This window comes from Mobula birostris, chromosome 11, assembly GCF_030028105.1.
Source record: "Mobula birostris isolate sMobBir1 chromosome 11, sMobBir1.hap1, whole genome shotgun sequence".
Taxonomy (NCBI): Eukaryota; Metazoa; Chordata; class Chondrichthyes; order Myliobatiformes; family Myliobatidae; genus Mobula; species Mobula birostris.
This window is the reverse complement of record NC_092380.1, coordinates 14,212,785-14,228,690: the sequence shown is the minus strand read 5'-3', so window position 1 is coordinate 14,228,690 and position 15,906 is coordinate 14,212,785. Positions and strand designations below refer to the sequence as shown.

The 15,906-nt window shown below is 44.3% G+C and overlaps 1 protein-coding gene across 1 annotated transcript in view; it reads left to right on the top strand.

Annotated features, from left to right (window-relative positions):
• Positions 1-15,906, top strand: part of zc3h7bb (zinc finger CCCH-type containing 7Bb) — a 107,006-nt gene that overhangs the window by 69,337 nt on the left and 21,763 nt on the right. The window contains exons 16-19 of the mRNA XM_072271716.1: positions 710-891; positions 4,357-4,433; positions 5,815-5,948; positions 11,016-11,121. Of these exons, the coding sequence (XP_072127817.1) occupies positions 710-891; positions 4,357-4,433; positions 5,815-5,948; positions 11,016-11,121 (499 nt within the window). The remainder of the gene's footprint in view (positions 1-709; positions 892-4,356; positions 4,434-5,814; positions 5,949-11,015; positions 11,122-15,906) is intronic.

Here is a 15,906-nt window from a genome sequence, read left to right as displayed (position 1 = left end):
CACAAAATGTGGGAGGAACTCAGCAGGTCAGGCAACGTCTGTGGAAATGAATGGACAGGCAATGTTTCAGGCCAAGACCCCTCTTCAGGACTGAGAAGGAAGTGGGAAGATGCAAGAGTGAAGAGGTTGGGGGAAGTGAAGGAGGCTAGCTGGAGGGTGATGGGTGAAGCCAGGTGGGTAGGAAAGAAGGAATCTGATAGGAGAGGAGAGTGGATCATAGGAGAAAAGGAAGGAGGAGGGTATTAGTATTGGTTTATTATTGACACTGAGGTGCAGTACAAAGCTTTTTTTTTTGCCTGCCATCCAAACAGATCATTTCATAAATAAGTACATTGAGGTAGTGAAAAGAAAACCATGTAGAATATCTTGTTGCAGTTACAAATAAAATGTGTAGCAGGTAGACAGATAAAGTACAAGGGACTAGAAGTTTGATTTCATCTTTCAGTGTGTGAAAGGTCCATTCAAGAGTGTGACAATGGTGGGACAGAAGCTGTTGTGGAGTCTGGTGGCTCTTGCCCTCAAGCTTTTGTATCTTCTGTTCGACAGGAGAGGGGAGAATAGACTATGACCAAGGTGGGAGGCATCCTTGATTATGTTGCTTTCCTGAGGCAGCGGGACGTGTAGATGGAGTCAATGAACAGGAATTGTAAATGTTACTCTTAACTTTTGAGTGCTTGCTTTTCATTTACTCCCCGTGGTTCTCCCCGAGGTGCCTGGTCCACATGTTGCGGGCCATGACTGTGAAGTACTCCAAGATTCGTCAGTTCCAGGACCACTGCCAGTTTGATGTGTGCCGTCACGAGGTGCGCTATGGGTGTCTGCGGGAGGATAGCTGTAACTTCGCTCACAGTCTCATCGAGCTCAAGGTCTGGGTGATGCAGCAAAGTTCAGGTACACCTGAGGAAACCATGCTGTCTTTTCTTTTCAGCGTATCCACATTAAAACTTTGAACATACGTACGGCAAGTTCACAGAGCTATAAGATGGTCAGTACCACCTAATTTCCATGACTTGTACTGGAAATGTACAGTGACTGTTGACCCGAATACCTCTCCTGCTCTGATCATCCTTTGCTTTATTCGCTCTGTAAATATATATTTTTTAAATTGCAGCTACTGAAATCAAAACCAGAAAATGCTGTAAACACTCAACAGGTCAGGCAGCATCCATGGAAAGGGAGAGGCCCTTTGTTAGAGGAGAACTAAACTCTATGTTTTAAATGGTTAACTTTGTTTTACTTCAACAGCAGCTAGGCTGTACATTTTTGTACTCCTCATCATTGTCATTATTATGTGTCGTGTCGTATGAAGTGGTCTAGTCCATGATTGTTCTGAAAATTTTTTTACTCAAGTGGTTTACCATTGCCTTCTTCTGGGCAAGGTCTTCACAAGATGGGTGACTCCAGCCATTATTAATACTCGTCAAAGATTGTCTGTCTGGTGTCAGTGGTCACATAACCAGGACTTGTGATATGCACCAGCTGTTCATATGACCATCTGCCACCTAGTGACTCTGAGCGGGGGGCTAAGCAGGTGCTACACCTTGCCCAAGGGTGACCTACAGGCTAGTGGAGGGAAGGAGCACCTTACACCTCCTTTGGTAGAGATGTATCTCCACCCTGCCACCTGATTTTGAGTGTAAAAAGTATAAGTCATACCCCAGAGCAAACTTTCTGCCTTTGCTTGAAGTATTGTTTCAGTTCCCCATTTCTAAAAACCCATCTGGGATCTGCATTGTGAATTGGGAATTCTAGGCTTCCTCCTAACTTGTATGGTATAGGCAGCTCTTCTCTCCACCTCCCTGGGCAACATAACCTGCGAGGAAATGAATCAACTCATTGAGCTGAAGGTGCAAGGACAGTAGACCTGGGAGTCAACTGCATGATGCACATTAGGGACAGAGTCAACTGGAGTTTGTCACAAATCAAGTTATCTGTAAAAACCTTTCCTGGAATATACAATGATAGGGTGCAGCCTGCTGTGCTGATTCCCTAGTATACAGCTTATTGACCAGTCCCTTGTATTCGGATGGATAGTTCAAGGTTGTTTATTGTTATTCTTCAATACACAGGTGTAAAGGAAAAAGAAAATGATTATTACTCCAGATCCGATGCAGCATAAAAACACACAGAAAATATAAATATAAAAGCAATATTATAAAACACAATGTGTAAGTATTTGTTTAACGTGGCCATGTAAGATTAGCTTACATGCACAGGCTAATTGCATGTGCATAAAGTACGCTAGGTGTAGGAATAAACCAATCACAAACAAGAGAAAATCTGCAGACGCTGGAACTCCGAGCAACACACACAAAATGCTGGAGGGACTCAGCAGGCCAGGCAGCATCTAGGAAAATAGTGCAGTCGACATTTCAGGCTGAAACATTGACTACTATCTTCTTAGACGCTGCCTGGCCCGCTGAGTTCCTCCAGCATTTTGTGTGTGTTGCAAGGTGCAGGAGTATCTGAACCCAGGGTGACTCTGACAGGAAATGGTAAAGTGATAAGGTGGCTCTGGGCAAGAGGAACTCTCCGAGCTGGCAGCAGGGCATATGAAAACACAGTAGGACAGTTACTCTGGGACATACCCCCTTCTCATTACTCCCCTCAGGAAGGAGGTACTGGATCTTAAAGATGCACACTCAGTGTTTCAGGATGCCTTGCAACTGTCCTGCTGCCACAAAACAAATTTCACGACATATATGAGTAATATAAACTTGATTACGTGTGCAATCGCAGTGATTCTGTAACCCTCATGAGGTGTGGTGTGTAAGTGTACAGTCATAGTGCTTGAGTTGGAGGGTGCTAAGGGGCTGTGTAGAAGGTTGGATGATGTAGTGGTGGGCAGAGTGTCAATAGTGTGGACGTCCATGCTGCCAGTCTTGGCCTGAAGAAGCTTCGTCATTTGGGAGTGTACGTATCAGTTCTCATTGAGGAGACCAGCTGAAGCAGCTTCAAGTTCTGGGGGTCATCATCTCAGAGGGTCTACCCTGAGCTCAGCATATAGATGCAATCACTAAGAAGGCACATCAGCAGCTTTATTTCATGGGGAGTTTTGCGAGATTTGGTGCGCCACTGAATTTCTACATGGAGAGCATTCCGATTGGTCACATCACTATCGGGTATAGAGGCTCCAATGTACGGGATCGAAAGAGGCTACAGAAGGTTGTAAGCTCAGCCAGCTCCATCACGGGCACGAGCCTCCCCACATTCGAAGACATCTTCAAAGGGCAGTGTCTCAAGAAGGTGGCATCCATCAAAGATACATGTAATGTCAGGGAAATGTATACAATACACATCCTGAAATTCTTTTTCTTCGCAACCATCCACAAAAACAGAGGAGTGCCCCAAAGCATCGGCACCCACCACTTAGCACTCAAGCGCGCAGCAAAGCATCTATAATGACACAGACTTGCAGTACCCCAAAGACTTACTCATTCACCTGGTTAATTCAACATATCACAGGCTCTCTTTCTCTCTCTCACTCCCTAATAAGGGAAAAAGAAGTGTCATAGAACGTAGAACATAGAATAGTACAGCACAGTACAGGCCCTTCTGCCCACAATGTTGTGCCAACCCTCAGACCCTGCCTCCCATATAACCCCCCCACCTTAAATTCCTCCATATACGTGTCTAGTAGTCTCTTAAACTTCTCTAGTGTATCTGCCTCCACCACTGACTCAGGCAGTGCATTCCACGCACCAACCACTCTCTGAGTAAAAAACCTTCCTCTAATATCCCCCTTGAACTTCCCACCCCATACTTTAAAGCCACGTCCTCTTGTATTGAGCAGTGGTGCCCTGGGGAAGAGGCGCTGGCTATCCACTCTATCTATTCCTCTTATTATCTTGTACACCTCTATCATGTCTCCTCTCATCCTCCTTCTCTCCAAAGAGTAAAGCCCTAGCTCCCTTAATCTCTGATCATAATGCATACTCTCTAAACCAGGCAGCATCCTGGTAAATCTCCTCTGTACCCTTTCCAATGCTTCCACATCCTTCCTATAGTGAGGCGACCAGAACTGGACACAGTACTCCAAGTGTGGCCTAACCAGAGTTTTATAGAGCTGCATCATTACATCGCGACTCTTAAACTCTATCCCTTGACTTATGAAAGCTACCACCCCATAAGCTTTCTTAACTACCCTATCATTTAGGACCCTCACCATTTGAGACATACCCTCTTCTCATATACCCCTCAGGAACGAGGTACTGGATCTTAAAGATGCACACTCAGTGTTTTAGGATGTCTTGCAACTGTACTGCTGTCACAAAACAAATTTCACGACATGTGAGTAATATAAACCTGATTACGCGTGCAATCGTAGTGATTCTGTAATCCTCATTCATCTTGCAGGGATCACACATGATGAGATTGTCCAGGAGTCTACAAAGTATTGGCAGAGTGTGGAAGCTGGTGCAAACAAAATGCAGGTATATTGCAGCCAGTGGAAAGGACGAGGGGCAGACTACATGTTTATAATCACAACTGCTACTTCTTTTATAGAGTGCCTTTAACACTGCTAAGTGTCATCAAGACGCTTCGTATTGGTATTAAATAAAGTTTGACACTGGGCATCTAGTAAGAAATCAGGATAGGTTGGATTTAATGAATCTCCTGTAGGTGGAGGGGTTGGGGAAGGAAGAGAAAGAGGGAATTCCAGAGGTTGGAGCCCGGGCAGTTGGCGACACCCCTAATGATAATGGAGAAGCACAAGAGTGCACTATTGGAATATTGTGGATCTGACTATTCTCAAAACATGCCAGTGAAATATTACATTCAGTGATAACTTGCATATGCATGACACGGCAAACAACCCAGTTGCTTCTCGGGAGCTTTCTCAATCAGAGTTTGATGATGAGTCACAAAAAATTTATTGGGGTTAATAACCAGAAGCTGTCCTTTTCACCTTAAAGGAGGAAAGAGTGCTGCATAGTGGTTAGCATATCGCTTTACAGTACAGGTGACCCAGGTTCAATTCCCGCACCTGCCTGTAAGGAGTTTGTACGTTCTCCTCGTGACCGTGTGGGTTTCCTCCGGGTGCTCCGGTTTCCTCCCACAGCCCAAAGACATACTGGTTGGTAGGTTAATTGGTCATTGTAAATTGTCCCGTGATTAGGCTAGGATTAAATTGAGAGATTGCTGGGCAGCATGGCTCAAAGGGCCAGAAGGGCCTACTCCACACTATAGATCTCAACAATAATGTGGCTCTGGAATTCCCTCCAACTTTCCCTCTGCAAATGATTTGGCGCAATTTCCAAAAGTGAAGTATTTAAATTCAAGGCTGACCGTAACCAGAAATAGGACTGAAGATGAGGGATATACAAGTCCTTAGAGGGGTTTGTACATGAGGAGAGCATTGCTTAGCAGGAAGCCAGTGGTGGTCAACAAGCATTGAGCTAATGAATGGATGAGACACTGCAGGTTACATGATCACAGACCTTTGGATGATCTCGGGTTTCTGGAGGATGAGGAAGTCCAGCCGAGAGAGTATTTAAATCTATGTGACAGATTGAACAAAGCTGTAGTTGAGGTATTCAGCATCAGATGAAAAGAAGTAGGGATGGAGTCCAACATGAAAAAAGCAAAGGGGAAGAGAGCTGCTTGCCTGTCACCCTCCCACACTCAGCCACCCCCATCTCCCAAAGAAACAGGCCAATTTTTGTGCCTCTTTCACTACCACCCACTGACTCATCTGCACTGAGACAAACTGAGATTTGCTTGCACTCTATGGTTTTGAGATTGGTATCTGCTGACCCTACTAGGCTTTAATTTGATTGCTGACCGCTTGGTTCTGTGTTCTGCTTGGTTGAGGTGACATCCAAAGCTGGAAAGACAAACTCGCTGGGCATGAAGATGAAATTTGTCTGCGGCCAGTGCTGGAGGAATGGGCAGGTGGTTGAACCAGACAAGAGCCTCAAGTACTGCAGTGCCAAAATACGTCATGGGTAAGGATAGCAGTGGGCAGGCCAAGAATGTGATGCATAAAATCAGAGAAGCTGGGGCTAGGCACTGTGCCAAGTGTTGATACAGTCGGGGTGGGAGTTTCTGATTGGAACTAAAGCATCCAAGTATCTTGTTTGCAGTGTGTTATTCACGGTCTCTTTTCTTAACTGGCTTTACATTTCCTGCATGTTCTGTGTCCCTCTTGCTTCCACTAATGCTATACTACTTTTTCTTTAGGGCCTCATTTCTTTCTTTCACTCCCTTTTTATTTCAAACCTGGCCTCCCTGCCCTTGATTTCTTCTCTCTTTTTCTCACTCTCTACCTTTTCTTTCTTTTCACCTTTCTGTTCTTGTTCTCTCTCTCTCTCACTCTCCCTCTCTCCCTCTTTGCAGCCTTTCATATTCACCCCTTTGTCAAAGATGCTAATGTAGCAGTATCCTGACTCCAGCCACCCTCTAGTTCGTTGGACATTAAGGTTGCATATTATTCAATTGATTAAAAATTAGCTTTACCTGCCGCAATCATTTACATCAACGACCAATGGATGTTATTAAAGCAAAGGTTCAGAGGTTCATTTATTTTCAAAATACAGTTGCAATAAAAAAAGTTTGTGAACCCCTTGCAGTTACTTGGTTTTCTGCATTAATTACTCTGATCTCCATCGTCTAAGTCGCAGTAATAGACAAATACAATCTCCCTAAGCTAATAATGCACAAACAATTGTACTTCTTCTCGTTAATACTGAGTACACCATTTAGACAATCAGTCTAGGTTCAAAAAAAGTATGTGAACTTCTGGGGTAATTTTGAAGTCATGTGTTCCAATCAATGAATGCTGAAGGAGATGAAAAGGAACCCAAGGGTAACAGCAAAAGACCTGCAGAAATCTCTGGAACTTGCAAGAGTTTCTGTTCATGTGTCCACTATAAGAAAAACACTGAAGAAGGATGGTGTTCATAGAAGGACACCGCAGAGGAAACATTCAATATTTCAAAGGGAGTGAAGCAAGGGTGTGTGCTGGTCCCTGTGATCGTGTGGTTCAGCACATATGTGAAGAACAGGTGGAACAGCAAAGACCTTGAATGTGGTGTCTACCTGTAGTATAGATTTGACAGATCACCCTTTGACCTGCATCGTCTGAATACCAGAACAAAAAAAAACATTGCAGCATGTCTCAAATTTGCTAAAGACCACTGGGATGTTCCACAGCGCTTCTGGAATGATGTTCTGTAGACAGATGAGACAAAAGTTGAACTTTTTAGCAGAAATGCACACCGCAATGTTTGGAGGGAAAAGGGCACTGCATACCAATGCCAAAACCTCATCCCAACTGTGAAGCATTGTGGAAGGAGCATCATGTTTTGGGGCTGTTTTGCTGCCTCAGGACCTGGACACTTGCAATCATTGAGGGAACAATGAATTCAAAATTGTATCAAGGCACTTTACAGGAGAATGTCAGGGTAGTGGTCTGTCGCCTGAAGCCTGATAGAAGTTGGATGATGCACAAGACAATGACCCAAAACACAGGAGTAAATCAACAGCAGAATGGTTTAAAAAGAAGGAAATCCGTGTTTTGGAATGGCTAAGTCAGAGTCCAGACCTTAACCCAATTGAGATGCTGTGGCATGGTCTGAAGAGGGCTGTTCATGCAGAGCATCCCAGAAATGTTGATGAACTGAAACAGTTTTATATGGAGGAGTGGTCTAAAATCCCTCTGTGCCGTTGTGCAAGTCTGGTCAGCAGCTCCAGGAAACATTTGGTGGAGGTTATACTGCTAAAGGAGTTATTAAATACAAGGGTTGGCATACTTTTTCCAGCCTGGACTGTGAATGATTAAGCAATGTGTTCAATTGTTTGTGTGTTATTAGCTTAGGCAGATTGTGTTTGTCTATTATTGTGACTTAGATGAAGATCAGACCACATTTTATGAGTAATTAATGCCCATTCAAATTCGTCAACCTCATCCGCCTTTTTCATGATGACATGACTGGCCAAGTCCTCTCAAACGGTGACAACCGCAGAAACATTCAATATTTCAAACGGAGTGAAGCAAGGGTGTGTGCTGGTCCCTGTGATTGTGTGGTTCAGCACATATGTGAAGAACAGGTGGAACAGCAAAGACCTTGAATGTGGTGTCTACTTGTAGTACAGATTTGACAGATCACCCTTTGACCTGCATCGTCTGAATACCGGAACAAAAATAGTCAAAGGAACTCATTGTTAAAGCCCTCTATGCCGATGATTGCTCTGAAGGCTCACACTGAGTCTGACCTAACTTTCAACAAATTTGCCAAAGCTTTGTGTCTTTTTGGGCTCACCGTCAGCCTAAGCAAGATGAAAATCCTATTTCAACTTGCTCTTGGATCAGCTGCTACCAACCCCTCTGTCAATGCTGAGGGAACAAGGCTGAGAACGGTGGAAGAATTCAAGTATCTCGGCAGTGCCATTTATAGTGATGGCTCACAAGACAGGTGAATCAGTGCCAGGATTTGCAAGGCCAGCCAGAGCCTTGGTCGACTGCGATTGTGTGTTTCAACTAGTACAACATCTGCCTGTCCACAAAACTAAACGTTTACGAAGCTGTTGTCCTCAGCAGTCTCCTGTATGGGTGTGAAACCTGGACTGTATACAGAAGGCACCTCAAAATGCTAGAGGCATTCCATATGCATAGTCTGAGGTCGATTCGTCAGCCAGACAGAGTCACAAAACTGGAGGTCCTTGACAGGGCAGAGACCCGGGTGTTGAGGTCATGATTGTAAAAGCACAGTTTCAGAGGACTGTGCATGTCATATGCATGAAGGATTCCCGAATTCCCAAGTGGCTGCTGTACGCTGAGCTTTCACTGGGCAAAGGAAATCGAGCCAGGCCCTGTATAAGGTTCAAAGACTGTGTGAAATCTAACATTGCACACGCTGGGCTTGTACCAAAACTGCTGGAAGAGAATGTGTAAGGTGGCTGGTGGGCCTTGGTTAGAACCATTAACAACTGCCTGGAGGAGACCGCCGAGCAGTACTAGTCGCTGCCCGACAAAGAAGGAAAGCAATAGCAGCAGCTCCACTCCAAAATCCAGCTCAGTTTTCAGGTCCTTATTGTGGACGTCTACGTCGCTCATAACTTGGACCCAGCAGCCACCTATGAACGCACAACAGGACTACACAAATCTAACTGTCATCGTCGGATGCGGTGGACGACCAATCACTATCAGGCAGTGTGATATGGAGAAACTACAGATGCTGGAACCTGGAGCTAAGAAATGAAACTGCTGGAGCAACTCAGCAGATCACAGAGCATCTGATGAACTTGGGCTTGAAGGATCTTGAACTGTAACATCGGTGGTCCTTTTCCCTCCTCGGATGCTGCCTGACCCTGAGTTCCTCTAGCACTTTGTTTTTGACAGCGTAATCTGAAGCTCATTATCTCTGCCCATTACATTAAATAAATTATACTTGGATGTTGCCTCTACATTACTGGGAAGTTTTTACCTTTATTATCATATCAGATAAACCTATTGAATATTGAAACGCTTAGATAGAGTGGACGTGGAAAGTATGTTTCCTATGGAGGGGGAGACTAGGACCAGAAAGCACAACGTCAGAGTAGAAGAATGCTCCTTTAGAACGGGGATGAGGGAGAACACCCACAAAATGCTGGAGGAACTCAGCAGGTCAGGTATCATCTATCGAAATGAAGAAACTGCTGACATTTAAAGCTGAGATCCTTCTTCAGGACTGGAAGGAAATGGAGAAGATGCCATAATAAAAAGCCTGGGGGTGGGGTGGTAGGGGGGGAGAGGATTAGCTAGAAGGTGTTGGGTGAATCCAGTCGCAAACGAAAGAAAATCTGCAGATGCTGCAAATCAAAGCGACACACACAAAATATAGGAGGAACTCAGCAGGCCAGGCAGCATCAATGGATGAAATGTACAGTCAACGTTTTGAGACCCTTTGGCAGGACTGGAGAAAAAAATGAAAAAAAGGTGTTAGGTGAAGCCAGCTGGCTGGGAAAGGTAAAGGGCTGGAGGAGCAACACATTCCACACCATCTAGGCAGCCTCCATCCTGATGACATGAACATTGATTTCTCCTTCCCGTACTTTTTTTCCTCCCGCCCCCCCCCCCCCCCGGGTCTTCTATTACCCACTCTGGCCACTTACCTCTTCTCATCTGCCTATCACATCTCCATGGTGCCCCTCCTCCTTCCCTTTCTCCATGTATCACTCGCCTTTCCTATCAGATTCCTTCCTCTCCAGCCCTTTATCTTTCCTACCCCCTAGGCTTCACCTATCATCCTCTAGCTAGCCTCCTTTCCCTCCACCCACCTTTCTATTCTGGCATCTTCCCCCATTCTGAAGAAAGGTCTTGGCCCGAAATGTTGACTTCTTTTCTAAGGATGCTATTTGACCTGCTGAGTTCCTTCAGCATTTTGTGTGTGTTGCGCTGGATTTCCAGCGTCTGCAGAATCTATTCTTAAGAAATGAGAAGGAATTTCTTTAGCAAGAGGGTGGTGAACGTGTGGAATTCATTGCCACATGCGGCTCTGGAGGCCAAATCATTGGGTATATTTAAAGTGAAGGTTGATAGGTTCTTGATTAGTAAGGGTATCAAAGGTTGGGGAGAGAAAGCAGGAGAATGGGATTGAGAGGGATAGTAAATCAGTCATGATGGAATGGTGGAGCAGATTCAATGGGCCGAATAGCCTAATTCTGCTTGTATGTCTTATGGTTTTCTAGTCTTACAACTTTTCATAGCTTAAAATGTTCTATTTGTTTTTACGAAGAGAGAGGCAATCAGCGTAATGTCAAGTTTATGACAATAGCATTTTGTTCAACAAATGTATTAAAGGATATGGAGATATTGAAAGTGAGCCATAGATGAACCATGATTGCATTGCAGGCTGGAGTAGACTCCAGTGTTCTTGCCTCTCAGCTCTAACGGGAATTCTCCAGCTTCTCCAATCCATCCTTCTGAATGTAATCCCTATTACTGGAACCATTCCACCAGACCTCTTCCATACCCCCCTCAGAATCGTTGCCTCTTCCTGAAGAGTGACGCTACTCTTCTTTTTGTGCAGGTGGACTAAAGAGCGCCGGGTGATGCTGGTTATGTCGAACGAGCGCAAGAAGTGGGTTGCCATCCGTCCTCTGCCACCTTGCAAGAACATCCCACAGCAGTATGATGTGAGTAAAGAGAAGCTGTTCTTTTCTATCGCTGCTGTAATCGCCACGACACCCCCCCCCCCCACCTTACAAACACCCAACCTGAATACACAAGTTTGGGAGACTGGTGGGATAGATTTTCCGGATGCTGTGGGGCTACAGGCAACTGTCCTTGACAATAACTGGAATTCTGCCTGATGGATCTCAAGAAGAATGCATTGTAGTTAACATGTTGACGTCCATTTTGTGAATCCTATTCAGAGGCTTGCCAGCAGCAGTGTCCTCAACTCGTCTGCAGTGAAATCTTTTAAAAACAATATCGTTATTAGCCCAAGATGCTATATTTGATTTAAATGAGATTTAAATTGCTTCTCCTGAACATATTTATTCCTCTGGTAAAAACTACCTTTGCGGGCAATTTCTGCCGTGTGGGAACTTGGTTCATTGCCACATTTCCGGATTAAGAACGGTTCTCAGGTCCGGGATCCTGATGTAGCCTGGGGCTGATCATTACTTTACAGCCAATAATCTATTTGTGAAATGTAGTCTGTGGCCTGGGGCAAGTGACAGCCCAATCCCAGAAACAGCGATGATGCAATGTTGGTTTTAGTGATGTTGTTCTGGGATGACTATGAACTTGAGCAGAAGAGAGACCTTGCTGTACTCTCAAAGTAATGCATGAGATCGTTGGGGTGGCAGGGTAGTGTAGTAGTTAGCATGATGCTATTACAGTGCCAGCGACCCAGGGCCAATTCCCACCACTGTCTGTAAGGAGTTTGTACATTCTCCCCGTGACCCCATGGGTTTCCACCAGTGCCTCGGTTTCCTCCCATGTAATAAAGACACATGGGTATAGTTGAGCAGCATGGACTCATTGGGCCTGAAGGGCCTGTTAATGTTTTGTATTTTTAAAGTTATCTATCTGAGAGGACACATATTTAAAGGGCTTTCGAAGTTTAATTTGGGAGATCCCAGCCTTCTTTTATGCCATGGATCCCTACCATTAACCAAGGGTTGGGAACCCCTGGTTTAAATTTTCTCTCTGTTTAAAGCCTCATCCAAAAGACCATGGTTCTGACAGTGCAGCACTCCCTCAGTATAGTGTCAGTACTATGTAGACTTTTTTATTGAAATGACCAGAATGTAACTTAAATGCAGAACCTCCATGGCAAAGTCTGACAATTGAACCAAACCTCTCGCTCAGATTTGTCCTGGAGTGTGGGTAATCATACTGTTCCCACAGCAGTGTACTTGATCCTTAATGTAGCGGTCCTCAACCACCGGGCCGCAAAGCGTGTGCTACCGGGCCGCGAGAAAACGATATGAGTCAGCTGCACCTTTCCTCATTCCCTGTCACGCACTGTTGAACTTGAACATAGGGTTGCCAACTGTCCTGTATTAGCCGGGACATCCCATACATTGGGCTAAATTGGTTTGTCCCATACGGGACAACCCTTGTCCCGTATTTCCCCCGCTAAGGTAGAGCGTTCCTATGAAACCTTTTGTGCCGAAATGGAGTAAAGCGAAGAAGCAATTACAATTAATTTATATGGGAAAAATTTTTGAGCATTCCCAGACCCAAAAAATAACCTACCAAATCATACCAAATAACACATAAAACCTAAAATAACAGTAATATAGTAAAAGCAGGAATGATATGATAAACACACAGCCTATATAAAGTAGAAATAATGGATGTACAGTGTAGTCGGGAAGATTAAGTCAAAACTGGTGTGGAAATAAAACACGTATGCGCATGCACACATCACATATGCGCACGTCACGCATGCGCACGCAGGTGCCCACGCAAGGCTTCATGGTCAGGGTAGTCTTTCTCGGGGTAAACACTGTCCCGTATTTGACTGCTACTTTTGTCCCTTATTTGGGAGTGAAAAAGTTGGCAACCCTAACTGTAAAAGACATGTTGAGATGAGTTTAACCCTACTTGAACACCCCTCCCCCCAGGTCAGCCGGTCCGCAAGAATATTGTCAATATTAAACCGGTCCACGGTGCAAAAAAGGTTGGGGTCCCCTGCCTTAATACACTGTCTTTCAGACTGGTGCAAAAGGAGATTAGTGTTCGGCTAGATAGTCTGAATGTAGTTCGTGTAGCCTTCCAGACTGATTAAATACTCAGTTGTTGTCAGTCTCCGTTGCTGGTCTGTATTTGTGCATAAGGATTTATCTGCAATTAAACAAACCACACAGGGGTTGCCAAACCAAATGCTAGCATTCTTGAGTTACAGAGGAAAATGTTGTTGGGTAGCCAGCTGCAGGATGCAATACAAATAGGTATCAGTGACAGGTAGGAGCAGGGACAAAACGAATTTAGGCAGCTAGGCAGCTATTCTAAGAGCAGGACTTCAAATCTCTGGGCTGCTTCTTGGCTACATACTGGTGAGTACCGGAATAGATAGATAGATATGTCAGATGAAAGGTGGCTGAAGGAATAATGCTGGTAAATAGGTTTTAGGTTCTTGGATCATCAGGGTAACCAGAGTGAGACCAACATCCTTGCTGGGAGATTTGCTCGCGCTGTTGGGGAGAGTTTAAACTGAGTTGGCAGTGGCTAGAGGCTCTGAATAGTTGTTCAGACGGAGTGATAGGGATGGGCAATAAATGCTGGCTTAGCTGGCGACACCCACATTCCATAAATAAACGTTAAAAAATACAGTCACCTAGAAATGAACTAGGAAGTCCAGTAAGCAGAGCAAACGAGAAAGTGCACGTCAAGTGATTTAAAACTAAATTGCATTGATTTGAATATAAGGATCTTAACAAGAAAAGTTGATGAAGTCAAAATTATAATTAACACAGGGGTCTACAATATTATTGCCATCGCTAAGACACGGTTAAAGGATGGGCAGGACTGACAACTTACTGTAGTCCATTGTCCAGAATTTTCAGACAAGGTAGAAGGTAGTGATGGGGGAGAAGGTTTTGCACTGTTGGTTAAAGATTATATTATTACAGCCTTGAGGAAGGTTATCCTAGAAGGCTCCTTAAACAAGGCCATATGGGTAGAGATTAGAAACAAAGAATGCCATCTCTTTGCTGGGGGTGTATTACAGATTCTCAAAGTCGATGAACCGATTATGTGGGCAAATAGCAAAGAGATGCAATAAAAATAGGGTTATCGTACTGGGGGATTTTAATTTCCCAATTATTAACTCAGATTTAAAGGCTCAGAGGGGGTAGAATTTTTGATATGTATCCAAGAGTGCTTTTTGATACAGTGTAGCTAGACCAATGAGGAAGGAGCATTACTGGACCTTATCTTGGAAAATGTAACTGGTCATATTGAGGCAGTGTCAGTGGGGGATCGCTGACAATCGGAGATAACCAACATGGCTTTGTCAAGGACATATCAGTCTGACCAACTTGACTGAATTCTCTGAAGAACTAACAAAGTATATTGATGAGGCAGGACAGTCAATGCTTTTACATGGACTTCAGTAAGAAGTTTCCACACGTGAGACTAGCTCAAAAGATTAGGCCCATAGAATCCAAGGCAAGTTGGCAAACTGGATCTAAAGTTGCTTAGCAACAGGAGATGGAAGATGCTGGTGGGTGGTTGTCCACTGGATGCCTCTGACCGACATGGATTGGTGCTGGTGCCCTTGCTGTTTACAATATATGTGAATAACTTGGATGTGGGAGGCATGATCAGTAATGTTACAAGTGACAAAGATCGGTAGGGTTATTGGCAGTGGGCTGCAAAGTGTTGGCAATATGTCGGTGAAGTAGGCTGAAAAATGGCAGATGAAGTTTAATCCAGACAGATGTCAGATGATGCATTTTGGGAGTAGTAATGAAGCTAGGGCATACACCATGAATGGCAGGTATTGAGGAATAGAGGGACCCCAGAGTTTAAGTTCACAGACCCTGGACAACATGGTAAGGAAGGCATATAGGATACTGGCATTCATTAGTCACTGGATACAGAAGTAGTGAAGTTAAGCTCCGACTTTCTAAAGCCTTGATCAGACCTTAGCCAGAGTATTGCATGTAGGTCTGATTGCCAGAGTATAGGACGGATGTGAAGGCACTAGAGAAAGTACGGAGGAAATTGACTAGGATGCTGCCTGGAATGGAGTTGTTAAGTTATGAGAAGATACTGGAGAAGCTAGGTCTTACTTCCCTGGAGTAGGGTAGGTTAATACGAGACATGACTGACATCTATAAAGCCTTGAGGAAGAAGATAGGATAGACGTCAGAAAACATTTCCTCATATTATAGGTAGATAAAACTAGAGGTCATGGATTTAGTGTAAGGGGGAAGAGATTTAGAGGGAATATGAAGGGGTCTTTCCTTCACCCAGCAAATGGTGAGTACCTGGAACACACTGCCTGAAAGTTGAAGCTGGGTCAATAGCATTCGAGTTTTTAAGTGAGCCCTTGAATTGCTTAGGCATAGAGGGTTATGGACATAGGACTGGGTGGTGGGTTAATCCAGAAGGGTGCCCACTGGTCAGCATGGGCTAGTTGGGGCAGATTTCCATGCTGTATGATTCATTGACTCTATGGTAATGTTGTCTGCTGAACCCAAGCACAAGGATCACAGTATGAATTATACAGCCCGATGCCATTGAAATGAATGGTCCCATTCATGTATGTTCATGACATCTGGTAACACAGCAGGTTTGCTGGGTAATTTTCACTAGGTATTATAACAAAGAATGAAAAAGACATAGAGTGAATCTGTTCAAAAGCGTTTTTATTACCTGCAAGAAAAAGGCCACCTCCACTCCTCAATGGATAGCTAGTGGCTTCTGTTTTACAGCTTACAAAGGTCATTATTTTATAC